The sequence below is a fragment of the Mustela nigripes genome, chromosome 7 (genome assembly GCF_022355385.1).
Source record: "Mustela nigripes isolate SB6536 chromosome 7, MUSNIG.SB6536, whole genome shotgun sequence".
Taxonomy (NCBI): Eukaryota; Metazoa; Chordata; class Mammalia; order Carnivora; family Mustelidae; genus Mustela; species Mustela nigripes.
The window spans coordinates 139,051,261-139,065,143 of record NC_081563.1 but is presented as its reverse complement, the minus strand read 5'-3'; the positions used below and the strand labels follow the sequence as shown (position 1 = coordinate 139,065,143).

The 13,883-nt window shown below is 59.9% G+C and overlaps 2 protein-coding genes across 3 annotated transcripts in view; both read right to left on the bottom strand.

Moving 5' to 3' along the window:
- OSBPL2 (oxysterol binding protein like 2) overlaps positions 1-13,883 on the bottom strand; it is a 322,355-nt gene that overhangs the window by 67,953 nt on the left and 240,519 nt on the right. The window lies entirely within an intron of this gene.
- Positions 490-13,522, bottom strand: MTG2 (mitochondrial ribosome associated GTPase 2). 2 transcript variants are annotated; one of them, XM_059407356.1, is made up of 8 exons: positions 13,103-13,113; positions 6,458-6,510; positions 6,133-6,312; positions 4,488-4,635; positions 3,765-3,880; positions 3,029-3,247; positions 2,651-2,789; positions 490-2,005 (listed from the first exon to the last, which is right to left on the bottom strand). In XM_059407356.1, exons 3-8 carry the CDS (start codon positions 6,304-6,306, stop codon positions 1,632-1,634), a joined length of 1,170 nt encoding a protein of 389 aa, XP_059263339.1. In that variant the 5' UTR covers positions 6,307-6,312; positions 6,458-6,510; positions 13,103-13,113; the 3' UTR covers positions 490-1,631. The 2 variants fall into 2 exon arrangements, with proteins under 2 accessions (XP_059263339.1, XP_059263338.1); XM_059407355.1 differs by lacking the exon at positions 6,458-6,510 and having other exon boundaries at positions 13,103-13,522.

The following is a 13,883-nucleotide window of genomic DNA, read 5'->3' as shown; positions in this document are numbered from 1 at the left end:
AGCAAGGGGGGAGACACTGGGGGGCAGCCTGCGTGGCACAGCAGACTGGACGGGCACAAGGGAGGAAAGACCCACGGGAGCCCGAGCACCTGCAAGACGCAACGGACAGGGAGGGACAGACGTCGGGACAGAAACAAATACCCAGGTGGAGAGAAAACGGGGCAAGTAGACCCAGGCTGGAGGTCAGCTCCAAGAAAAGTGAGGGGCGGGTCAGGGGTTCGTGCGTCACGCACCACAGCGCCGCCCAGAGTGGTGGCTTGGGAGAGTGGAGTCCCTGAGCCGAGGGTGCGGTCAACAGGCGGTGCCTCAGGCAGATCCACGGAGCAACGGCTCAGGCCTCAGCGGCCCCGCAGACGCAGACGCGGCTGGAAGCGGCGGCACGGGTGGGGCTGGCACTGGAGGGGAGGTGGCGCCCGGCCCCCGCTGCTCAGCAAATCTTCCCGCCAACCACGTGCCTTTAACTAAAAGAAACTCACCATGTACACAACATCAGACACCATTCCTTTCTTCACTCCATAAACACTGAGCAGGGCCTCAGCTGGGTCAGGTCCTGAGGCTGCCGGGGGCAGAGGCAAGTGCAGGACAGACGTAGGGAGGCCCCCAGTGTCGCCCCCGGGCGCAGCAGTGGCGCGGGCCGGCCGGAGATGAAAGGCCCCGATAATTAACGCGGCTCTACGAGACCCTTTGTGGTGGCCCCAGAGAGAGCAAAGAGATTGCAAAACCCATCTCTGGTTTCCAGAACACAAGGACCTCGGAAATTATAAGACATTAAAAAAGAGCTTCAGGCAAAGGATTCTCGTTCTAGTTGCAGATTTGACGGTAGATCAAAACGGAACTGCTCCTGAAAGCTCGGGCACAAGCTTCTTGTCGGAGGCAGGCCCAGCCCCCAGTACGCTCGCAGCTGGCAGCAAGGACCCTGGGGCAAATCCCCAAGGGGCCCGAGGCCCCTTCCCCTGGTTACCCCTGGTCCCCAACCACATCATCTCTTAAGGGCCCCCAGGGACACGCCTGAAGCCACAGGCTTTACTCGGGGACAAGAGCCTGTGTCCTCAGCTAATGACTCGCATGGCCCCGGGTCGGATATTGGGTGCATTCAGTCGTGAAGCCAACGGCTCCTGTACAGAGCAGCCAAGTCTGGGAACAACGCGGGAGGCGTCGCCCCTACTGCGTTGCTCAGACAGGGCCATCTGAGAAGAGCCTTGTGGCTCTGAAGGCTCCCTGTCCCCGCGTCCTCATGTCCCCTCCGTAGGGCGGGCCGGCCTCTGGGACCGCAGCCAGCACTGGCAAGAAGTGTCAGGGATCCAGAGTCTGTGGCTCTCGCGTGGGGTCTGTGTGCAGGCTAGGGTTCGGCCCCACCAAGTCAGGCGGCTCAGCCGCATGGCCGTGGGCTCCTCGCCACGTAGAGGTACTGAGGAAGGGTGGGGAGCCCAGCTCAGCTGGTCAGCACCCCGGCAGGTGCAGAAGGCCCCGGGGAGCAGATCAGCAGGAGGCGCACACGTCCGACACGTCTGAGGTCCTGGCCTGCTGGCTGGAGAGCGAGTGCCAGGGACAGTGCAAGGCAAAGTAGCAACTTTCTTGTCTCCACCCAGAGCCGCGTTCAGGGTGGTCACTTTTGGGCGGCGGCCCGGTGGCTACCAGCGGAGCTCGGCACCCACGTGCCGGCTGTGAAGCTCCTGCAGGCGCAGCAGCAGCACCTCCAAGTTCTCCCCAGTTGCGGCCGACAGGGCGATGACGTTCGGGCCCAGGCGGGCGCGCAGCTGGGGCAGAGCTGCTCGGGCCTGCGGGAGGTCGATCTTATTTGCCACGACCACATGCGGTCGCTCGGACAGGCCAACTTCATGCTTCTCCAGCTCGAACTTCAGGTCCTCCACCTGCGTCCACGGCTCCGGCTCCGACAGATCCACGATGAACAGGAGGAATCGGCAGCGCTCGATGTGCCTGAGGAAGGTGCTCCCCAGGCCCCGGTTCTGGTGCGCGCCCCGGATGAGGCCTGGGATGTCGGCCACTGCAGGGCACACAGAACAGAGGGGCTGCGGGGACAGGCCCGGCTCCCTGTGGGCCCCGCGCACCGTGCCTTGAAGGAGATGCCATCAGGCCACCCACCGCCCCGGGCACTTGTGCTCTCAGCTCTGGAGGGGCGCCGACGGGTGTGGGGGACAGGCCGGCCGGCTTCACATGGACTACCTAACACGGGCCAGCCTCTGGCTTTAGAAATGATTCAGAAAAGGGGGAAATGCTTCCTGTAAACTTAAGAACCGGATTCCTGGTGGCGAGTCAGAGCACTCTGCCAATCTAAGGCGCCGTACGAGCAGCTTGAGCGGCAGCTTACTATTTTTAATGGGTACATTATCTTCTGGGAAAAAGTTTTCCTGTCTCAAAATGGTACAGGGAAGCTTTTTGAGTCACATGTCGTCTCCACAACGGAGGCTGGGAGACGGAGACCAGAGGAGGCGGGACTTCCTCCGGTTTGAAAGTGACACATGGGATCCTGACCCCAGCCAGCAGAGGGCTGGGGGTCGGGGGTTTGCCAGAACTACCAGTGCTGAAACGAGGAGAGACCGCGCTCCATCTGGGGTGGGAAGCTCTGAATTACATAATCCGTGCTCGGACGCCACCTCTGGCCACCTCAGGCCGAATCCTGGAGCTCTACCTGCTATCTGCTGGTGGTCCTCACAGTGAACAATCCCAACATGGGGCTTTAGAGTGGTGAACGGGTAGGAAGCCACCGCGGGTCTCGCGTTCGAAATGGCCCGGAGAAGGGAGGACTTCCCAGCATTGGGGAACCCAACCTGGAGCAAAGGCAAACCCACCTTGTCACCTCAGGGCGCCCGTGCCTGGCCGAGGTCAGGGAGCAGGGACACGTCAGAGTGTGGGCTCCTGAGTGCGCACACAGGGCCTCCCTGGGAGGGGCGGTGCCACCAGGCTGCCGCTCGCGTCCAGGCTGGAGGCACGTGCTGGCACCAGGGCCGGACTTTCTCTTGCTCTGTTGCAGAAATGCCACCTCCTCCCCCCTCCAGATGATACCCACCATTCCAGCATGGGCCATCGTCTTGAGCTCCAGGAAGAGGATGCGTTCTTGACCAGGCTGTCCGGGGGTGCAAGTCACAGGTGCGCGGTTCTCATTGGCCAGGAAAAAGCGGTTACCTTTTCCTCCTGCCCCGCCCCGAGCAGCAACGTACTCATCACCGGGGCACGACAGGTCAGCCACGACTTCCTTTCCCTCCTTCACTAACGTGCCCACTGGGACCTGAAAATGAAGTGCTTATAGGAGAGCAAACACGTGGGGCAGAGCGCTCCGAGTGCCTGTGTCCACGTTTGGAAGAAGGGCGCGTGGCAGAGGGGCGGGGGCACCACTAGGTGCCCACTTCGCAGAGCTCTGAAGCACCAGGAAAAGGTCCCAGCCTTCAAAGGGACTTTACGAGGCTGTGACCCCCCCTGCAGATGGCATAAATGGCTTTTTGAAATAGTGTTTCTCAAACACCAGGGTGGATGGGCGCATTCGAAAAACACTTGGATAATCCGAGAGGAGCCAAGTCTCCCCTCCCAGAGATGTCCTGGGAGGGTAAGGATAGGCTACCTGTGGCCCCTGGGGTCTTGCCTTTAATACTGTGATTTCATGGGTTTGAACAGGTCATACATGCACATGGGATAAAACGAGCACCAAGCGTCGCCCCAGGGCTTTGCTTCTCGGACGGCAGCTGCATGGCCAAGACAGGGGGGCCCTGGGAAGCAGGCGGGGGCGGGCTCTGCAGCCTTCGGCTCACCGGCACGTAGAGGAGGGCGCCGCTGCGCCCGAAGCAGTTCTTCCTGCCGCCGGACTCTCCGTGGAAACCCTGGTACCGAGACAGCACTGGGGACAGCGACTTGACTTGCCGGTCAGCTGTGAGACAGAGCAAGGACCTTCACGTGCCTTGGGTTAAAAGCACAACCATCTGTACACTATCTGTCTAAGGATACAGGGAACGCACAGGGAACCATGGCGTGAGGTCACGGCACAAGTGACCCAACTGGCAATGTGATTTTTTTTTAGAAAGCAAAAGTTCTCATTTTAAGAAAACACCATTTCCAAAACAGTCAGACTTAGCCACGATGCCTTCATCAGTTTAACAACAGCCGTACTCGAGCGCGCCGTGACCGCTGACTACGTCTGCCGGCTCACCCACCGCTCGTTCCCGAAGTGTTCCATGTAATCACAGCCCCCCAGCACATCTGGGGCGAGTAACACGGACCCTGCTCTTTGCCTTCCGGCCAAGCGCTAGAGGCCCTGAGCGTACATGAGCTTTGCGTTCCTGAAATTTAACATCACCCGCCACTGAAATTGGTTTCAGGAACTTTTAAAATGTGAACATCATATAATGTAATCAAAATGACGTCCATCCACCGATTTTTGAATTCAAATCCGCATGCGGATGACAAGGAGGGGAAGGCCCCGCCCCAGAGGTGAGCAGGCACAGCGCTCCTCCCCCAACCGCCCTCCCAGCACGTGCCTCTCAGGACGACGTGGCCACCGTTGCCTCCGTCGCCACCATCCGGGCCTCCGAACTCCTTCCGGGGCTCGCTGTGGAAGCAGCTCACCCCGTCGCCGCCACGGCCCCCGCAGACGAGCACTCGGCGGTGGTCCACGAAATGTCTCTTCTGCAGGGAGCACAGCGAGCCCGGTCACTACCCACGCTGCAATCCTTTCAGGGACCGAGCAGCGTGCGAAATGGACCTTTTCTATCTGTGACAGGTTTTAAAATGAGAAGTTAATGATACTAAATTGCTAATTTCGCCTACGATGCAAGTGTGAGAAAGTTCCCACAAGTCACTGTTCGTAGGCAAATGTCGGTCAACCGGGCTGGAAGTGAAAACTGGTCAAAAGGTAGGAAAGGCGGGCTGAGGAAATCAGGAGCTATTGGGAAATCCTTACATAAAGCATCTTTCCTCAAATAGTCACTGAACAAGAACCTTACGGAAACACCAGGTTTTTGCTCCTGGAAAGACGCAATAATGAACGGGCGTCCTGGGGGGCGAGCGGGCTTCCGACTCAGGAGCTGGCTGCAGAGGCTGTGCTCACGGCAGCGGGGCACCCAGAACTGCTCTCGGAGCAAGCTTTCCTCTGGGCCCCTCAGGGAGGCACCCTCTAGCTACAGAATGAGGACTGACGAACTGGGTTCCCATTTAAAAAACATGAGCTCATCCTAAGAGAAGGTCAGCTCTCAGGGGCCAGGCTGTGACCGCTAGCGAGCCCACCCACTGGCTGCACGCGTGGGCACGGACAGCCCCTCTGCCAGGACCCGGCACGTCGGCATTTCTAACCACTGCTCTATAAGCAGATTAAAAAAAAAAATACACAAGTATTTTAAGATTCTCTGGCACCACCACATGGAAAAAACACGAATTACTATTTCAAAAACTCAATGTCTAATTTTGTTATATGCCAACATCATCAACATCAACCTGATGGGAAAAAAGCACAACTGGTGAGCATTTTAGGGGACGAAAAGCTTGGATGGAATTTTTAGCATCTGGGGAAGAGAGGAGGCCCCTAAGGAACACTGAGCCAAACGCGGCTGCTGCGAGCAGGGAGGTGCCTGTGGGGAGGCGCTGTTTGCTCTGATAATGCTTAGCGGAGCCCCTCCCCCATTCAGGAGAAAGTGAAGGGTTGTAAACACTTATTTTCTTGAATTTAAGCAAAGATCATCCATGTTTTCAATACAAGGTTGTGATAAACAACGAACACCAGGTAAGGCTTAAAGAACTATGAAACCAAAGGCCTCGCCCTCCCCTCCCCAGATCTTTTAAATTAAAAAATGGCCACACGTCCTTAAGAACGCACCTAGCACCCAAGTCAGACACGCAGGCGAGTGCTGAAGAAGCGTGCCTGCGCCCATCCCAGCGGAAGGGACGGAACGTGGCTGAAGCTTCTGGAGCCCCTGGTACCCTCCCTGGTCTTCGCAGGGTTCACGAGAACTGGGGGCTCGGGGCCCAGAGGCTCTCATCCCACTCCCGCATGTTCGGGAAGTTCGGGAAGCTACACGCGTCCCCTCCATCACACGCTCAGAAGGAACAGGATGCCGAGAACTCAAAACAATGCCCTGGGCCTTCTCAGGGGGGAATGTTGCAGATGTCCTTCAAGGTCAGAAGCCTCACCAGTTTTTTCTCGGAGAGCAGTTTCTTCCTGGGGGGTTCCTGGTGCTTGGCGTGGTCCCCACAGCTGTCTGAGAGCAGCCTGGGCGAAGGGGGCCACCGCCGGACCTGAGTCCAGCGCCCCACGCCCCCAGGCACAGTCCTCGGTCCTAGTGAGAGAAGCCTCGAAGGCACCATGGCTTCCTAACAAAAATCAAATTGGCAAAGTCAGACACTTGGTTTAAAGGTGCGGTCAGACGGAAACGCAAGGACAGGCCCGTGCACGGCGCTGGCTCCCGCTGTGGCGCTGAAACACAGCGGCCGACCGGGGACCAGGACTCCGTCTCACCACTGCGAGCTGAGCTGGCCAGGCTCGCCTGCCCTCGTCCGCTTCTCTGTCACCTGGGAGCAAGACGACAGTTTAAACTGTTACGTCTCCTCTAACACCGGATATGCATGCTCTTTTGTGGGTTTTCGAATATCTGATCAATGAAAACATTAATCAAAAAATCTGAGCCTCAAATAAAAATTTCTTAAAAATAAAAAACCCAATTACTCAAACGTTAGTGGGTTAGTTTGTGCCACTTAAAACCAGCTGAACGGGAGGTGGAGAGAATACCCAGGACGGAGTGTGGCTGTGATGCCCCCTTCGCCCCTCCTGCCCGGTGTGAGCCGGGGGGCGCCCTTCCCTGTGCGGCCCCACCTGTGCATCTGTCAGGGGACAGGGCTGGGAGCACAGGCCAGTTAGTGCCCAGCAGGCCGCCCATGTGCATGCGGAGTTAACGTGAGCCGTTTCTCCGTAAGCAGGAGCTGCCCACACCGTTACCTGTTCACTCAACAGCCCAGAATAGCTACACATCGCGCAGGTGCCAAGGACAGCTGGGAGGCAGTCCGGGGCCTGGCCCTCCAGGGGGCGACACCCCTTCTCCCTTTGCTGTGAGCGCCTGATGCCCACCGGGTCTCAAGCATCCCCGCGGTGTGGGCATTTCCATGAAAGAAAACTGGGAAGGCTTTCCTCCCATTTCTAAGTGTGAAATGACGGGCAAGTAGGAATATAAATGTCATATTTAAAAACTCATTATAAAGCCACTACGTGTTTAACGCAGCAGAACAGAGTTCGGTTCTCCTTAGACGTCCCTCATGCGCCTCCTGCTCCACATCTCACGTTCCGCCTGGAAGAGGAACATCCTTGGTGGGAATTTTTCTCTTAGCAAGGCACTAAAAAATTTGGTTCTCATTTGGAAACAGTCGCAGTTACGGAAAAGCGGGAGTTTGGGGCGGGAAGGGCTCTTTTCTTCCTGAAACACCTGCAGGGAAGCTGCCAACCTTCCTTCCCTCACCCCACCCCAGAACACCCCTGGGGGCTCCCTGCGCCCACGGGCGTCATCCCCGACACAGCCCGGCGACCTCTGCAAGCAGGCCACCAGCCACGCTCACAGCCACCCCTCCGCGGGGTTCTTCAGCTTCCTTAGCCTGGAACGTTCTCCAGCCTTTCCTTGGCTCTCGTGCCCGCGACACCCGCACGGCCACAGGCCAGGCATCTTTCGGCTTGTCTGTGTCCCCGCTGGACAGCCACATCCCTTGTGACAAGAATGTCCCGCGAGCCCCGTGGAGGACTGGGTTTCCTTGGTCCCTTCCTGCCGTGCTTCGAGCTCCAGCCCTCGGGGGTCCCTGCGGGCTCCCCCGTCCTCCTAAGCTTCCCGTTTATGCATTCCCATGGGCTCGTGCTTCTTACTTTACTCAGGGAGCCCAACTCTGTGATTTATTTTTGATCTTCAAATGGCCTTCAGCTTGGCCAGAGCGGCAACCCATCAATCTCAGAGCACTTTCCTGCTTTGTGACACAAAATGTTACGGGCTCGCTTCACTCTCTCCCCAGGTGCCGTGGGGCCAGCCCTAGTGGCTTCGGGTGGACGATGGGATTCAGAAGCCCCCTGCGTGCAGCCGGCTGCTGGGGTGTTGCTGCCTGCAGGCTCAGCGGACCGAGAGCAGACAAAGGTGCACACACCTGCACACACCCACACACACCCTCCCGCCGCCCCCCCACCCCGCCTGCTACGCCCTTCCCCCCAGCTGGAGCGCAGCAACTGCGGGAAGCCATGAGTTCACACTATGCGCCCGATTCCACACTGCAGGGCTCATGCTAGTTTTTGGTCTTGACAGCCTCATTCTGACTGCCAGAACCTGGCCTCCAACATCTTCGACATGTTTGTTTATTGGCTCAGTCCCCATCATAGCCAAACCTCCCTCCGCAGGGATACCCTCCTGTTACCGTGCTGTAAATGCACTGTTTTAAAGCAAACTTTTACTTGGGCATTATCTTATGTGAGTGCGTGGAGCGTGCAGCATGTACCTATGTGCAGGAGTGGGGCAGAGGGAGAGAATCCCCAGCAGGTTCCATGCCCAGTGTGGAACCTAATGCAGGACTTGATCTCAAGACCCTTGAGATCATGACCTGAGCCAAAACCAAGAGTTGGATGCTTACTGGACTGAGCCACCCAGGAGCCCCTATCTGCTAATGATTTTAGATTCACAAAAATGTGAAAGATATTCCCATATACCTCTTAGCTGGTTTCCCCCAGTATCAGCATCCTACATGACCAGCTTGGGTACTTTCATTAAACTCCAGATGGCATTTGAATTTCACCAGTTTCCCCACTAACATCTCTTTCTCTTTTCCAGAGCCAGATCCGGGACCCCATACAGCATGAAGCCATCCTGGAATGTTGCGTTTAAAGTCCCAAAAGGGCCCTGCGCCGAGCATCACACACCTTCAGGAGGGGAAGTGAAACACGACAGGCTCAGATGGTGGAAAAGCAGACATCACTGCCAACTGCCAATCTACCTGCTTTACAAGAAATGCTGGAGGGGGGCACCTGGGTGGCTCCGTGGGTTAAAGCCTCTGCCTTCGGCTCAGGTCATGATCCCTGGGTCCTGGGATCGAGCCCCGCATCAGGCTCTCTGCTCTGCGGGGAGCCTGCTTCCTCCTCTCTCTCTCTGCCTACTTGTGATCTGTCTGTCAAATAAATAAATAAAAATCTTAAAAAAATAAATGCTGGAGTGAAGAAAAATGGCACCAGAGGGAAACCGGATCTTCAGGAATGGAAGACCGCAACAGAAACAGTGAACGCACAAGACCACCTGCTTTTCTTTCAACTTTATTTATTTTTTTTTTTTAAAGATTTTATTTATTTATTTGACAGAGAGAGATCACAAGTAGGCAGAGAGGCAGGCAGAGAGAGAGGGGGAAGCAGGCTCCCTGCCGAGCAGAGAGCCCGATGTGGGACTCGATCCCAGGACCTGAGATCATGACCTGAGCCGAAGGCAGCGGCTCAACCCACTGAGCCACCCAGGCGCCCCTCAACTTTATTTTTTTAAAGACTTATTTTATTTTAAAAGTGAGTGAGAGCGCACAGGGGGGAGGGGCAGAAGGAGAGAGAACCTCAAGCAGACTCCCCACTCCCATGAGTGCAGAGCTGATGTGCACTGGGTCCCAATCCCAGGACACTGACAGAGTCACCTAGGCACCCCAAACGTTAAATATTATAGCAAGAAAGACTGATTTATAGTATCACTCTGATTGATCACATCACGGGTCTTTAACGCAGGCAGGGGTCTTACACGTGAAAGTGTAGGATCAGGAGCGGACGGCAGGGACTGTGTTTGAGTGCGAACAGCCTGCATTTCCGTGACGTGGTGCCATCTCGGCACTAAGCAGGCAAGGACAGGCTGGGGGACAGGCACCCAGTGAGCTCTGGAGCAGCCCCTGGCATGCAGCACAGAGCCAGCCATGGAGCCGATGAGCAGATGCCAGGGGACGCCTGGAAACCACTCCAACGACTCAGAAGGACGGGGCTAACAGAACAAAGAAAGATGGGACAGACGGAAGTCCAATAGTGTGCTCTGACCTAACCAGGCGAGGGAAGACGTCGGAGCGCGACGCACAGCCGCTCCCCAGGGAAACGAAGCAGCTACAGCTGCGCACAGTGGGCACGTCTTCCAAGCACACCAAGCACAACCTGAGAGAATTCACGGGAGAAACAGAGCATCCCACAAGGCCAGGAGGGATGTCAGTGCTGTTCTCTCTGGAAGTGATGAAGGAGCTGAAAACCGAACAACCGAACCACCAAAAGCATGAAGATGCCAACAGCCTGAACACGGGCACGCACACCGTGGGGCCGGCCGCACAGAGCCGACGCCCGTCTGTGGGGAGGCGAGCGCCGCCCGCTGTGCAGGTGGGCACGGCGTGTCCTCCAACCGCAACAGAACTGCGGCCGGTGAGGGCCAAGAACCCAAGGAAACCCCGACGACACGGAGATCAGACAACACTGCTGCGAGCAATCCAGCGGGTGAAAGATGAGCCCACGCGAGAAGCGAGACTCTCCTGCCCGGCACGGGAAGGAGCGCGCAGGGACCACGGTCTCCGGGACGCTCGGTGCTCTGGGTGCTCGCACCGGCAAAGAAGGGGACCTAAATCCAGGAGCTGGGCTCAGCAAACCAGGAAGAGCAAAGTGGAAGAAAGGACATAACGAAGAGCCGAACAAGCAGGACTGGACGCCAACGGAGACCGACGAGACCCGCCGGACAGCTCCCGAGAGCAGATGAACCTCGAGTCAGACCGGTCAAGAAAACTGAACGCACATCACCAGTGTCAGGAGTTTAAAACGCGTTTCCGAACCAACCGTGCGGATGCGAGAAGGCCGAGAGACCCCACGGCCGCATCTTCTTGAGACGCCGCGTACCAAGTGAACAGAAAGAAACAGGAAATCCGAATCGCACTGCATCTACTAAAAAAGTGAGACTTGCGAGAGAACACTCCCCAGGAGACCACGCAGGACTCCAGCGGTTTCCCTCGCAGACTCTAGGGCGCCTTCAGGACAGAAATGAAGAACTAAGCAGCCACCTTACAGACCTTCTTCGGAAAATGGAAGTGAGCTCACCACCCAACTCACTGTACAAGGCCCATGGGACCCCAAACCAAAGCCGGTACTACCGACAAAGACAGCTCAGCACCCCTGGTGCACACAGACGCGGGGTCCTTCCGGAACAGGTGTCCGGTTGAGCCCAGGCCACGCCAGGGCCAAGGAGGGAGACCCCTGGAACTCAGGCTTCCCCCAGCAGGTCCGACCCCACCTCCCGCTGGCAATCAGCGCGTGTGACAAGAGCCAACGGCCACTCACGACCGGGAAAATGAAATGCTGCAGCAACTGAGAAACAGGTGGGAACACCTCCAAAGCGATTTGGGGCAGCCACCGAAGGCCGACACGGCTGTCACATGGCCTGGAGACCGACCTGCTACCCCGAGACGGAGAAAGGCCCACTCTGCTCCCCTTCGATGCAACCTGGTCTTGTAAACAGTAACAACTGAAAAAAGGGGGAGGTAGGCAGAAAATGACTGTTCCCACAGAAAATCCCAAGAAAATCTATAGAACGACGACTAAAAGGATTCAACCAAGGCTGCAGGTTACGCGGTTAATGCACAAAATTCCCTGCATTCCTACACTCTCCCAGTGAACAACTAGGAAACATTAAGAAAACAATCTCCCGGGCCTGGGTGGCTCGGTGGGTTAAGCCTCTGCTTTCAGCTCAGGTCAAGGTCTCAGGGTCCCGGGATGGAGCCCCGCATCGACTCCCTGTGCAGGGGGGAGCCTGCTTCCCTCTCTGTGTCTGCCTCTGCGCCTAACTGTGATCCCGCCGTCTGTCCAATAAATCAATATATTAAGAAAGAAAGAAAGGAAGAAAGGCAACCATCTCCCTCCCGGTCGGGAGCAGTGTACAGAAGCTGCCCGCGACGAGCTGGACCACCGACCGGAGACCTCCCCGCATCACCTGCAAGATGCTCATCTGGGGGTGCTTAGGGATCGCCTCAGTCGGTGCTCAGAACGCCCCGTAAGGACGGACTTTCCCCCGCTCTGCAGATGAGGACGTGCAGAGACTCACCCCGGCCCGACCCGTCAGATGGGGCGCAGGACAGCGAGTGGCGGGAAAGACAACTCAGCGGTCACGTGTCCAGCGCGCGCAGCTCGGCCCACCGCCCACCCCGCCGCCCACCCCGCCGCCGCGGCAGCCGGCACAGGGCACCGGGACGTGCAGCCGGAGGGCAGCCAGCCACGGAGGTCATCCCGAGAGCCCGCCGGAGCCCGAGCTCCGAGCCCCGCGCCGGCGGGAAGTGCGCGTCCTCCTGCCCGTGGGCCCGCGGGTGGAAAGGCCCGCGGAAGGCGCAGGAGCCGGGCTCTCCCTGCCGCGCCGCGCAGCGACCTGGATTCCCACGGCCTCGTGCGCAGCGCCCGCCGCCGCGTCTAAAGTCATCAGCCGCGAAACACGGCCTGTCCTCGGCCACACGGGGCAGCGGGGCGCGCACGCGGGCCCGGCCGTCGGCGGAAAGTCCCGAGGGCAGCGCCGGGCCCCGCACGGACGGGGGAAGCGCCCGCGTTCCTCCCGGAGCCCCGTCCGCCGGGGCCGCTCGCGGGCGCAGGGCCGAGGGCGGAGACAGCGCTGCCGGGTGCGGCGGGGCCGCGGTCCCAGGCCGGCGCGGCGGCTTCGGGGCCGACGCCCGATCGCAGCGTCGCCGGGCGCCGCGGGCACGGAGGTCGGCGGGAAGGACGCGCTGGGCAGCCCCGCGCCCGCACAACGCACCGTCTCCGGCCGCCGGCCCGCCCGGCCCCGCACGCTCGGAGGGACGCCGCGCTCCGCCCCGCCGGGCCCGCCCGCGCCGGAAAGGGCCTCCTGGCGACGCGGCCGGAGGACGCCGCAGGCAGCGGCCCAGGCCCCGCCCGTCCCCCGCCCGTCCCCCGCCCCCCCCGCCGCCCCGCACGCCGCCGACTTCCGCGCGCCCGCAGGCTCCTCACACGCCCGCGCGCGGCTCCGCGCCGCTGCCCCGCCGCCTGCGCCCAAGCCCCACCCCCCCGCGGCGCTCCCGGGCCGCGGCCCCGCCCCCTCCGCGGGGCCCCGACGCGCTCCCGCACCCCCCGCGCGGCGCCCACGTCCGCACTCACCGCTTCGGAAGGCTGCGTCACTTCCGGGGCCTGGACCGGGACCGGGACCGGGAGGTCACTTCCGGGGATGGACCCGCCCCCGGCACGACCGCGCCTGCGCAGGGCCGGCCCAGCGCGCGTCAGCGGAAGACTCGGCTAAGCCCCGCCCACGCCTTTGGACCCGAACGGGGTCGCTTTTCCTCTACGTGTGAGGAGGCGCGAGGTTGGAGGTACCGGAGCGCCCGGGTCAGACACACGCCTGCCGCGTCAGACTGACGCCGGCCTCCTCAGACTGACGCCGGTCCCCTCCGACTGACGCCGGTCCCCTCCGATTGACGCCGGCCCCTCCGACTGACGCCGGTCCCCTCCGACTGACGCCGGTCCCCTCAGACTGACGCCGGCCCCCTCAGACTGACGCCGGCCCCCCGCATGACACACCCGCCCTCCCGGTCAGCCGCCGCTGTCCTCGGACGCACACCCGCCTCCCGGGTCAGACGCGGCTGTCCCCGCCGACACACACCCGCCTCCATCGGGCCCGGCTGTCCCCGTCGGACGCAGCGCGTCACACGGCTGCTGCGCCCATCAGACCGACTCCCGCCTCCCCCAGCAGACCTCCGCTGTCCGTCAGAGACCCTCGCCTCCCCGCCAAGACAGCCACTGCTGTCACACAGCCGGCTCCCCGGTCAGACCCCGGCTGTCCCCGCGACGGACACCGGCTGCCCGTCGGCTCCTGCTGCCGTGGGACACCCAGGCCTCGCCCCTCAGACAGCGCTGTGGGACACCGACACCTAACCCAGTCGGC

Excerpts from the sequence above, each read along its gene's own strand:
- MTG2 (XM_059407355.1), bottom strand. The coding sequence starts at position 6,306 with ATGGTGCCTTCGAGGCTTCTCTCACTAGGACCGAGGACTGTGCCTGGG. Across the intron at positions 2,790-3,028 it reads CGATGGCCCATGCTGGAATG|GTTGGGTTCCCCAATGCTGG; the intron begins GTGGGTATCATC and ends CCTTTGCTCCAG. Across the intron at positions 2,006-2,650 it reads GGACCACCAGCAGATAGCAG|TGGCCGACATCCCAGGCCTC; the intron begins GTAGAGCTCCAG and ends TGTGCCCTGCAG.